At 34.1% G+C, this 12,531-nt stretch overlaps 1 protein-coding gene across 1 annotated transcript in view; it reads left to right on the plus strand.

Annotated features, from left to right (window-relative positions):
• Positions 1–11,436, plus strand: part of LOC131873990 (receptor-like protein 34) — a 63,896-nt gene extending 52,460 nt beyond the window's left edge. The window contains exon 4 of the mRNA XM_059217186.1: positions 10,619–11,436. Coding sequence (XP_059073169.1) covers positions 10,619–11,424 — 806 coding nt within the window. The 3' untranslated portion in view covers positions 11,425–11,436. The remainder of the gene's footprint in view (positions 1–10,618) is intronic.
• The last annotated feature ends 1,095 nt before the right edge of the window (positions 11,437–12,531 follow it).

The raw sequence follows: 12,531 nt of genomic DNA on the forward strand, positions 1-12,531 counted from the left end.
CAATGCAAATGCAATGAATCTCTCACAAAGCGGAGAAAAGGAGAAAACCACATGGGAAAAAAATCCTCTCCAAAAGAGAGAAAACAAATAAGCAAACCATGATGCATGAAGGACTCAATACCCCCAAGGACTACATACATCATGTATATACAATCAAGTATCCCCCCATAGGAAGGAAGAAAAGAGACAAAATGTTCCCCCATAATGAAGAAGCTCCAATGTCGATGAAGTGTGCTTTGAAACAAAAGATGACCTAATGTCTACAAGAAACACATCTTCCCTTAAGAAGAAACAAGTCCATCAAATGATGAAGAAGCCATGCCATGTCTAACTGAAAGGAGAAGGAAGGAATTCTCCAAGTGTCAATTTCTGAAAACTGAATGGGAGCCTCCAAGCTCAAACAACCCATCACAAAAGCATGATTATAATAAGAATTGTTAACATCTAAATTGTTCATTATCAATATTTATTGTTTATTTATTAGTATCTTTTCATGCTGAAAACTGACTTATTATTATTTTATCACAACATGTAATTACATTACAACATTCCTTAAAAATATAAAATTAAATAAAAATTATCATCAATAATTTTTTTAATCATTATGGTATATAAAAATCAATGTGAAAAAAAAAAGGGGATTTGATTGTGAGTATTATATATTTTTTTTCATCACACCAACTATAACTTAGTAGTGGAAAATGAGCCCAAAGTGAGGATGGTAGAATAGATTACCAAAGCCGTAGTAAATTTTCCACGAATGTAGGACAACGGAAGGACATTTCTTATTTCATTATCAAACCTTTGAAAACCAGTGGGGTTTCGCCAAACAAAATTCACACGGAAGGGTGACTAAATTGACGATGTGTAAAATTAAATTATGATTATCTAAATTTTTCACAATTTCCAAAGAGAGAAAATTTTATCCATAATTTTTCTATATACGAACAAGACTTAATTAATTGTTTTAAGAGTTTCACTGCGTATTCCAAATTTTCAAGACTTTGGCTGCCATTCAAAATTGTACGAACGGAAGCAGTGAGTAAATGATTAAGTAGTCTACAATTCATGTATATTTACGTCACGCAAATGTCACGCCCTCTACATAAAAATCAATACCATTCTCGGAAGAAGTAGAGGCGTGTTTGAGTGTTAGCGGTATAGGGGAAGAGCATCAGTAGTTGAGCACCCTAATTTCACGCTTCTCAAAATCTTACGGGGAAATTTCAAATCATTCCTAATTTTTTTAAGTAGCTTACTTGGCAAGTCCCCTGCTTATAACTAAGCTTTCAACACCACATCATCAAGTATGGTGCCACATCAGCATGCTTTATGTCAAGGTGTCCAAAACAACCCAAAAAAAAAGTGAGACCAATAGGCATGCAAAAGAGGCCCCAATAGTTGTGTAACTGATATGGCATCCCCTGATTGGTTACTTTTTACAATATTATTACATTTCCTAACAACTATTGGTACATTTCCTAACAAAAATTGATAGTTTATGTTTGAAACAATAGGTTTTATTTGTTCAATTTTTGGAACAAAAGGTATCAACAACCCTCACAACAATTGGTACATGCTCAACTGCAGATGCTTTTCCCCTATATTTATCTTTTTTCTTTTCTATAAAGTGAGTTTTAGATTCTGCATAGCATCACCAAAATAATTTGAAAAAGTATTTCTACATTTTTAAGATTTGGTTGTCAAAGTAAAATTGAAATTAATGTGTTTTCATATTTTCTACTTATAAAAAAAACTTGGAAAAATTGTGATTTAAGAATTTTTATATTCTCAAGATTTGATTGTCATTGAAAATAACTTGTCATAGTTTGGCATACAAACAAGAAATGAAAAAGTATGATTTAAGAATTTCCACCTTCTCAGAAACTTGATTGCCATTGAAAATAATGTCTTTCCATATTTTCAACACACAAATAAGACTTGAAAAGGTATGATTTATGAACTTCCACTCTCTCAAGTTTTGATTGCCTTTGAAAATAATGTATTTGTATATTTTCAACATACCAACAAGACTTAAAAAAATCTGATTTTAGAAATTCCACTAAAACTTGATTGCCATTAAAATTTCAAAATTTCTATGATCTGGATGATGAGTAAATGATTTATTTGTCTTACCCACTTCATTGATTATAAACATTAAATGTGGTTTCCCGATGTAATAGCTTATAGGTAGGCTTGGTTAATCCATCAAAATTTTACACAAATTCCAAAGACTGAAAAAATTATTACTAACCATTAACAAGACTTTAAAAATTGGAATGACTTTGAAAATTATAATTTCAAATCTTTCACACACTCAAGACTGAAAATTATAACTTCAAATCTTCCACATGCTCAAATCTCTAGAAATTATAACTGCTCACATGAAGGTTTGGGAGGTGACACCATGAACAATATGTTTGAGTTCCTTGCTGATGATTGGACCAGCCTTGCTTTCCGAGTACTTGGTGATTGGAAAATATGATTAATGGATGTTTTTTTCCATTTTTGTTTAAGGTTTCGTTGTTGGATCTGCTGGATCCTGCTTATGTTTAATTTCATCATTAGCCCTGTGTGACTTACTAAGACTCTTTTTATTTTTTCTAGATACTGTCGTATGCACAATATGCTTACTACTAGGGTTAGTTGGTTTAATGTTAGTTTCTTTGTGGATATCTGGTTTTTTAGACTTTATATGGACAAGATTGCCATCAATCTTGTGATCTTCTATAGTACTAGGTGGATTATGTTTTTGATAGTTAAGATAGGGATTGGCTGATGATTTGTCATTTGGCTATGTTTGTGCTGCTAATGCTCTCTTTGAGGATTGCTTTGTACTCAGAGTCAACCCCCTGGTTTTCGCTATTTTTTTATCAAAAACTTGCGCTTCTTATAAATACTCCTCAATACTCTCATCTACAATTTAAATAAAAAGTTTATAATTATGAATGGGACAACAACAAAATTTAGACGTTTAAAAAAAAAAATTGTTAGCCAAAACTTTTAAGTAATCTACAATTGATATATATTTATCTTATCTATTATCTAAATATCAGATGCTCCTCTATTTGAAATTGATTTGTAAAAAATTACAAACATTGTATACAATAATATGATCAAAAACTTCAATTAATTAAACTTAGGAAAAAATTTGCATATTATAAATAAAAATAAACAAGACTTTGGGAACAGTCATTTTAGCACTCTATATCTTCCACACACTGAAGACTTTGTTTGCCGTGGAAAATTGTATGAAGGCGACTTAAAACTTTCACTATTGGAAAATTATCAGAGCCTCTCCCCTTTCAGGGTAGCCATAGCTATTAGGAGCATTGACACTTTGATAGGTGTTTGCACTTGCCATACTTTGGAAATCAGATTCTTGCACCAAATGGCTCCTCCTTTCTCCCATGGAGCTTGTATCCTTCTCTGCACACCTATTGGCCATGTTCCCTTCTTGGTTGTAGTTGTAGCATCTAAGAGGTCCTTTGCCTTGGGATCTTCCTCTAGAGGATGGTCTTCTGCCCCTAAAGTTCCCTCTTTGATTGTAGCCTCCTCCTTGGTTATAATTGCTCTCTCCTCTGGTGCCTTCTTGGCTAGACTCACCTTGGTATCCAAAACCATTTCCTCTACCTCTAAAAGGGCATCTTCCCCCTCTTTGATGTCTCACTTTGCCTCTTCTATTTTGTTCTTGCCTCCTCTTTAGCTTCTCCCCCACCTTAAGTGTTAACTGAAAACATTTTTGGACAGACTCCGAGATGTGGAGGTTCAAATCTTCTTGGATGGAAAATCTAAATCCATTGAGATATCTCTCCACCTTCTCATCTTCACTCTCCTTTACCTTGGTCTTCACACACAACTTCATGAACTCCTCTATGTAGGCACTCACACCCATCTCCTTCTGCTTCAAGTTATGTCTTCTCTTATACAATTGGACATTATAGTCTACTAGAACATAGGCTTCCTTCACCAAAGCCATCATCTTCTTCCAAGTAGTCACTTTTCTCTTTCCCTCTTTCACCCTCTCATCTTGGATGAAAGTCCACCAAGTCAGTGCAGCCCCTTTCATTTTGGAGTGGGCCATCTTCACCCTTTGGTGCTCTAGTATGTCTTCACTCTCAAAGAAATTGTCCAAGGAGTCTATCCACTCCATCATTGTATCAAGCTCCATCTTGCTTGCAAACACTGGCAGATCCAACTTCACATCCATTGTTCTTCTTTCCATGGACTTGAGGTGACTCATCAGGGGTCTCTAGTCTATAGGAACCTCTAGTTCTTCCTGCCTAGGGATCTCCTCTTCATCCCCTTCTTCATCTCCTCCAGAGTCTCTCTCACCCCTCTCCACTTTTCCCTTCAATTGGTCCATTTCATTTCTCAAGGCTCGATTCTCATCCCTGACTACTTTGCTCTCTTCCATCTTCTTCTTCACCAAGATGACCAACTCAGCATTGGTCATCCTTGATGGGATATCTTGGGATCCCTCTTCCTCTGACATCTTGTCTTCTTCTTTGGTCCAAAGTACACTCCTAAGCTCTGATACCACTTGATGTAGAGCCCTTCACACACCTAAGGATATGTCCAAAAGGTTCAATTTGATCCCTTCCAAATGGTAACAAGGATCCTACAAGAAGGACTCCATGCCTTAAGGGTTGAACTACTCACACTCCTCTAGTCTGGCACCTACTCAAGATGAGTAATTAGCTTCCACATTTCCAACATGCCTCACCATGATTATTTCTCTTAGAGGTCTTGGATTTGGTCCACTCATGACATCTAAGTACTCTTCCAAGCATTGGTTTTAGACTTAGGCATCAATGCCCTATACCTCCTTTGGAAACCTACCCCCTAGGCTAGTAGCCCTATTGAGCGGGTATTTTGCCCTTATCTCCAAAATATTACGCACAACCTGGCAAAATACTTACCATTTTAGATACCCTTTAAGGAGTTACACTCATCCCCAAAATGGTTTGGCAAGATCTGCACTCTAAGGGTTTGAACCCCTTAGGAGCCCAGAGACCTAATTAGGGTGATTAGGCCAAATTTACAAAGAAACACCCATCTCTAGAGTCCCAACTGCAAAACCAACTTCATGAGGATGTGGGGGATGGTAAATAATCTCTAGTTCCAGGGTTGCACACTTGGAATCTACCGCCACTAGATTTTAGGGTGACTATCCTAATTTTTCTTAAGGTAGTCACATGGAGATGCCTACCTAGGTTTATCTCATTATCCTCACAATCAAGCCTTCCCTGCAAAACCCCATGAAAATCCTAGAATTCATTGACCAATCCTGCACTCAATCAAAGGAAGAAACTTCTAGATGGAAGGAATGCAAGATATGGCCATTTTTGGTCAAAACCCTAGCCAAACCCTTGTATTCTGGGTTACAGTCAGCAAATTGAAGGGTTCTCCCTACTCAAAAAAGATCAAATCCTCATACCACCACCAAAACAAAGGTGATTCAACCCTCCATCTTCTCCATGAGTGATTTTGTCAAATTCAATTCGTACAAGGACGTACAACCTCTGCAAACTCATAATTTCTGGGAAAACTCAATTTTTAGTGTTTTATTGCCTTCAAATTTCAATCCATAGTAACTCTAACCTTGGGAATCATGTCCAGAAGCCTTATATCCTTCCCCAATAGTTTCCAACCAAATTTTGAAGAGTTTGGAGCCATTGAGAGGTTTACAACAACCAAAAGTGGAAAAGTTGCACTTTTGCTTGGAAAAGTTGCACTTTTGCTTGCAAAAGTTGCATTTTAAAAAGTTGCCCTTTTTGACAAAGTTGTCAATTCACACCAATTTGGGAACCACACAACTCGGGTCAACCAAACATAACCTACACACCCTAAAATCCCATCAATCATCAAAACAAACATCAATCTACCCCTTATACACCAAATTGTCCAAATTGGCTTATCAAGTTGCCTAATTTGTGACAATGGTTTACATGGTGGGGTCCTTATTGAATACATGAAAAGATCACAAACAAAATACATTCACAATGATCCTAAGATCCTAATATTCATCATCATATCCATGATTGGCTTGTTGAGGAGGTGCTCCTGCCCAGTCATTGTTCACGATATGGGTAAACAATTCAACCATTTTATTTGTCAGATATCACAAGAGCAACAACAAGACAAACTTCTCCAACATTGTAAGAATGATGCAAAGGTCTTCCCATTTTTCTACTTGGTATTACATAAAGTAGACTCTGATACATCCATCTCAATGTTGTATGAGAAGTGTTGTATGAAATCTTCTGCCAATTCACCCCATGATCTAATCCAATGTGGAATTTGTGTAAACCATTCCATGGCTTGTCTACCTTAACTTTGTGGAAACAATCTCATCAAGTATGATTCCTCTCTTTCTACCTCTATGCAAGCCATGAAAAATTCTCTTATATTTGCCTTGGGACCTCCCTTGCCTCTATATTTATCAAACTTTCGTGTCACAAAATATGGAGGAAAGGGAGGCATTGGTATGCTTCCATCAAAGGGATAAGGACATATGTCATTCATTGTGTAGTCCTTTGTAGTCATTTTCATACTTGCTATCTAGTTTTTACAATTCCTTGATCTACTGTTGTAAGTCATTACTAGGTGGTCCCTTTTCTCTTTGAGGTACTCCCATGCTTGAGCCACCAAGTGGAGGAGGAGGGATATAATGCATCTAGGGATGATATTGGTCATAAATATGCTCAAGTGATGGAGGAATGTAAGTATTATTGTTTGGACCACTTGGTATGGTATTGTATTGAGGAGCACTAGGCCTAGGATGATAGTATGCATCATTACAATGACCATAATTTGTATTGTGGGTGTACTCTTTATTCACTAGTAGTAATATGGAAAATAAATGACTAGGTGACTAAAAATTTTAGTCACGACAAGTAAGAATGACCAAATTCTAGTCATTTTTTGCAACACAGCTATAAATGACTAAATAAATAACCAATTTGGTCGTGGGGTAAAATCAAAACTAAATAATTAGTCACACAAACAAAAATGACTACTCCCCTATACAATATGATATTAACATGACCACAACTAAAGTGGGTAATTAAAAAAATATTTGGAATTGGCACGTGGCTGATTGTATTGCGCATATAGGGTCAATAGGAAATTTGGGTGAACATATCTTTGTATATATGTATGTATATATGTCATACATACATGCATATACATTTATACATATGTATGCATGTATGTATGTATGTACACACACACACACACACACACACACACATATAATTTTCTCCCTCTTCTCTTGATAACTCTTTTTTTTAAAAGAATAAATTATTTTTCAATTGTCTCAAAGGTTACGTTTTATTTGTTTCTAATACATTTTTCTTTTAATTAAATTGTTATGTTGAGAGGCGTAACACTACAATGGCACCCACCTAAGTTTTTTTATTCATGTAATTTTAATGAGTAGACAATAGATAATTTATTTAAAAATATGTTAAAGACTAAAATGTAAATTGAAAAACAACTTACTATTATTATTATATATTATGACTAGACAATGGATAATTTTTTATTTTTTTTTATGGAAGTCTAGACCTGGGAGCATGACAACCCAGCAAGGGCATGAAGCCCGCAAGTTGCCATCCCAGCTAGGGCCTTCACAAAGTATTTTTTCCCATCCGATACGAGGGCACAAGCCAATAGGATGAACCTCTTCTACCAAGCACTGAGGGGTATCCATTCCGCCAAATTTGCTTGGGGCACGATCCCAGCCTCATCCCTTATGATGTCGGAGTGTTGCACTCAGCAAGACTTGATCCCTAGTGGGCTCATTTGGAGCCATTCAACTTCACCAGTAGACCAAGGGCCCATTGACACAACGAATAATTTAAAAATAAGTTAAAGACTAAAAACTAAATTAAAAAAACAACTTTTAATCATTATATATATATATATATATATATATATATATATATATATATATATATATATATATATATATATATATATATATATATATATATATATATATATATATATATATATATATATATATATATATATATATATATATATATATATATATATATATATATATATATATATATATATATAAGAAACAAGTTTAAATTAAAAAGCAACTTCCTATTATTATTATTTCTTAAATGTAAAAAATATATATATATTTTTAAATCTAAATTTTAAAAAACTTCTAATTTAAAAAAAAAATGTTTTTAAATCTAAATTCTAAAGAAACTTTTTTTTTTTTTTTTTTTGCATGCAAATCATTTCATATTCTAAGATAAGAGTCTGAAAATTAAATTTAGATTTAAAAGAAACTTCTATTATTTTTGCATGCAAATCCTTTCATATTCTAAAATAAGACTAAATTCTAATTCTAAATTATAATATATATTAACCATATGAAATTAATTAATCTATGCTAAAGGTAAAAATTTTCCACTTAGGAACATAACTTTGAAAATAATCACTCAAAGAGTGTCTCCCCATCTTCCACACTCTCAAGACTTTGGTTGCCATTCAAAATTGTATGAAGGAAGTGGTAAGTAAATGATTAAGAAAGGGGCCTACAATTCATGTACATGTTCATGCACTCATCTAATGACAAAATATTTATGTCATGCTAATGACACGCCCTCTACCTCAAAATTAGAGCGGTTTCCCTAGAGAAGTAGAGGCGTGATTAAACGCAACCTACTTTTCATTGATGTACATCTGCTGCTGCTCTTGGAAGGGGTTATACTGCTACTCTTGGAAGGGAATCACCTACCACAGCCTCACTGGCCATGTGTTTCATGTGGATCTTAGAAAGTTTGGTTATCAGGAGTTGTCAGCTATGGTGAGGAATTCAAGCAGCCAAATATTCCCTGCTTTATTCCAACTGCAGCCTCCTCTTTCCATCCATTCACATCTCTTTCCATCCATTCACACCTTGACGCATTTGAGTTTCATAGGTTGTGGGCTTACTGGTTGAATACCAAGTGAGATTGGGAACATGTTTTGCTTTACATTTTTGGACATCTCCTTCAATTTTCTGGAGATGAGGTAGTCGAGTTTGTGGATACGAATTTTGCGAGGGTTGGAGCACCTTGGATTAGCAGATCTGAAACTGACAAGAGATGTGGTACAGAGTGTTGCTTCTCTTCCCAATCTTACATCACTTGCCATGTCTGAGAAGTCAGGTACACCTCTCTATCCTCTTGGAAACCTCACCTTACTCTCCCATCTTGAGCTTGTCGGTAGTGACTTCACTCTGCAGCCATTTCCCATTTGGATTTCTAACCTTACATCTTTGGTTTCCCTCTACCTCTTTGATTACAATCTCTCTAGTTCCATCCCTTCTTCTATTTTAAGCCTTCCACACTTCAGTAACCTTGTGTTGTATGGAAACCCTAGTCTCAAAGTCAACCTCTCTTCCATTGTGCAACATGCTTCCCAGCTCAGTAGCCTTTCTATTGAAAATTCAGATGTGAGAGGAGTGATTCCAAATTCCATTGGAAATATGTCCTCATTAACTGCCTTAGATCTTTATGATAACAATATTGAAGGTCGTCTTCCAAATTTTATTGGAAATCTCTCATGGCTTGAAGATTTGGATCTTTCCAGAAATTCACTAAGAGGCAACATTCCATGGAGCTCTTTAGGTGGGATATCAAAGCTTTCATATCTTTTTCTTGGTTCAAACCAATTAAATGGAAGCTTGCCATCTACTTTTGGTAATCTCTTATCTTTTATCTCTCTTGATGTCTCAAATAATTCTTTGACTGGCACATTCTTACTCTCTCAACTAGAAAATTTCACAAAGATTCGTTACTTGAGTCTTTCTGATAATTTCTTGAGGGTGAAAGTTGAAGACTTTTGGATCCCAAAATTTCAGCTTCAATCTTTATATTTGAGTTCTTTTAATATGGATAATGATTTCCCATCTTTTCTATCCACTCAATACAACATAAAGTGACTCGACTTGTCCAACAATTCTTTTAGAGGAAATGTTCCCGATTGGTTGTGGGGCCTTACATCTTTCAACACTCTCAATCTCTCATGCAATCAATTTGAAGGAAAGCTTTTGTCATCAAAGTTCAGTAAGTTGAGTGCTCAATATGTTGACTTGCATAGAAACAAGTTAGAAGGGAATGTTTTAGTTCCGCATCCTTATGTAGAATTCTTGGACATGTTTGAGAATCAATTTGATGGCATCAATTCAGAAAACATTGATGAATATGGCTAGAGTCAACTCAATTATTTGTCACTTGCAAATAATAATATGAGTGGTGTCTTTCCACATTCTATTTGTGAAGGAATCACTTGGAGGTTCTAGATGTGTCAAATAACAGTCTCACAGGGAATATTTTTGCAAGTTTTGGGAATTGCTCAACAACACTCAGAGTTTTGAATCTAGAAAATAATAATTTGGAAGGCGAGATTAGAAGAATGGTTTGTCTTCAAACATTGAAATTAGGAGGCAACAAGCTACAAGGTACAATTCCATCATCACTTCAAAATTGTACTTCTTCAAAGATTCTAGATTTGGGATATAATAACATGCAGGGAACAATCCCAAATTGGATAGGGAATTTAATTGGCCTTTGAATTTTGGTGTTGAGATCTAATAAATTCAAAGATGGAATACCCTTAGAGTTGACAAAATTAGAAAATCTTCAAGTCTTGATTTTGTCAAACAACAATCTATCTGGAGCTATTCCAAGTAGCTTAAGAAACTTGAGAGCAATGGCAAATCAAACAGAAAGTGCAAAAGTCCTCAAGTTCTCAAATTCAAGCTCAATGCCTTATTTAGATAAAATTGAAATAAACAACAAAGGGCTAGTTCTAGAATATGTGAAATCTTTGGCATTGGTTCGGTGTCTTGATCTCTCAAACAACAACTTCTCAGGTGATATTCCTCAAGAAATTGGATTCCTCATTGGTCTAAGGATTCTCAATTTGTCAATGAATCAGCTCCATGGAAAAATTCCTACTTCTTTTGGGAACCTTGTGCAGTTGGAGTCACTTGATCTTTCAGATAACAATCTTATTGGAAATATCCCTAATGAACTACAATCTCTCACATTTTTGAGTTACTTGAACATATCTTGTAATAATTTTTCAAGTAGAATACCACAAGGAGCTCAATGGTTAACATTTGATGAGAGATCATTTTCAAACAATGCAAACCTTTGTGGACTTCAGATCAACATAAATTGTTCACCTTCTTCTCCTTCAAATAAAATTTATGATGAAGATGTGAGTGAGCACGAGTGGGAGGAACATGTGTGGTGGGAGGTGGGAATTGGATTGAGCTTTGGATTTGGGTTTTCAATTGTTATTGGAGTATTATGTTTCAACAAAAATTGTAGAAAAAGATGTTTCAAAGTTATGGATGACATTATTGTCATTCTTGATCAATCTATTCAAAAAAAGATCTTTTAATAATTATTTTAATACCTCTCTCTCTTCCACTTCCCTTTCTCTTTTACCCAAAATATTTCCTCTATGATGGTTGTGTAATGGTTGTATGTGTACTTTCTTATTTTGTTATTTTTGGTGGAAAACATTAATTTAAATATTAGATTAAGTAGTACCTCAATCTGTAAGGTGACTTAAAATAAATATTGGAACTAAATTCAATTGTTTATTAGTTCCTATCAAGGTGGGATACTATTGCATCATTCAATTTAATTTTTTAGTTAGTTCAACCAATCAGAGAAAATAATTAAAATTTTTGAACAAAAAACTTATAGTGCAAGTCTTATTTTTCTTTTAAATAATTTGTTTCTCCTATTTTTCTTTTATCTTATTGGCTAGAGTAAGTGAAAAATTCAAATTTTCTAAAAAAAATCATTTTAATGCATTTAATTCATTAATGATATGATTAATATGTATTCGAGTAATAGTTATTTATGAATATGCAATTATGATATTTTTTTTTTACATATTAATTCAAATTTATTTTAAAATAACATTTATCATATTTATTTTATCATTTATTTTTATTAAAATTTATTCTTAATTAAAGTGTATTTTTTACTAAAGCATATTTTAATTAAAAGTTTTATTTTATAAATTTTATTTAAATAAGTCATTCTTAGTTTAAAAGTAAAATAAAAAAATTATAAATGTAAATAAATATAATAAATTTAATATTAAAATAGATAGGTAAAAAGTTCATAAATAGGGGAAAAATATATTAGTTGATATTTAAATTTTGAGGCATGTGAAGAATTAGTTTGCAGCTCAATAAGTGATTATTTGTTGAGGAAAATAAGCCAAGTTGATCTTTCCTCCTTTATTGAGAAGTTGTGATAATGCAAATCTCTATTCAAAAGCACGAGTTTTTAGAGACTTTTTGTCAAACTCAGTTCCACGACCGCATGAATAATTTTGGAATTGGTGTTGGAATGTGCGATGTTTCAACAAAAGTTTGCGGTTTATGTGGAGAAACATCCTTTTCCTTAAGTTCTTCTTTTGACTACGCTCTTTCCTCTTTAAATTAGTTTTTTGACGAAGATTCTTCTTCTTTAAGTTTCGAGGAGTGGT

This window comes from Cryptomeria japonica, chromosome 3 (genome assembly GCF_030272615.1).
Source record: "Cryptomeria japonica chromosome 3, Sugi_1.0, whole genome shotgun sequence".
Taxonomy (NCBI): domain Eukaryota; kingdom Viridiplantae; phylum Streptophyta; class Pinopsida; order Cupressales; family Cupressaceae; genus Cryptomeria; species Cryptomeria japonica.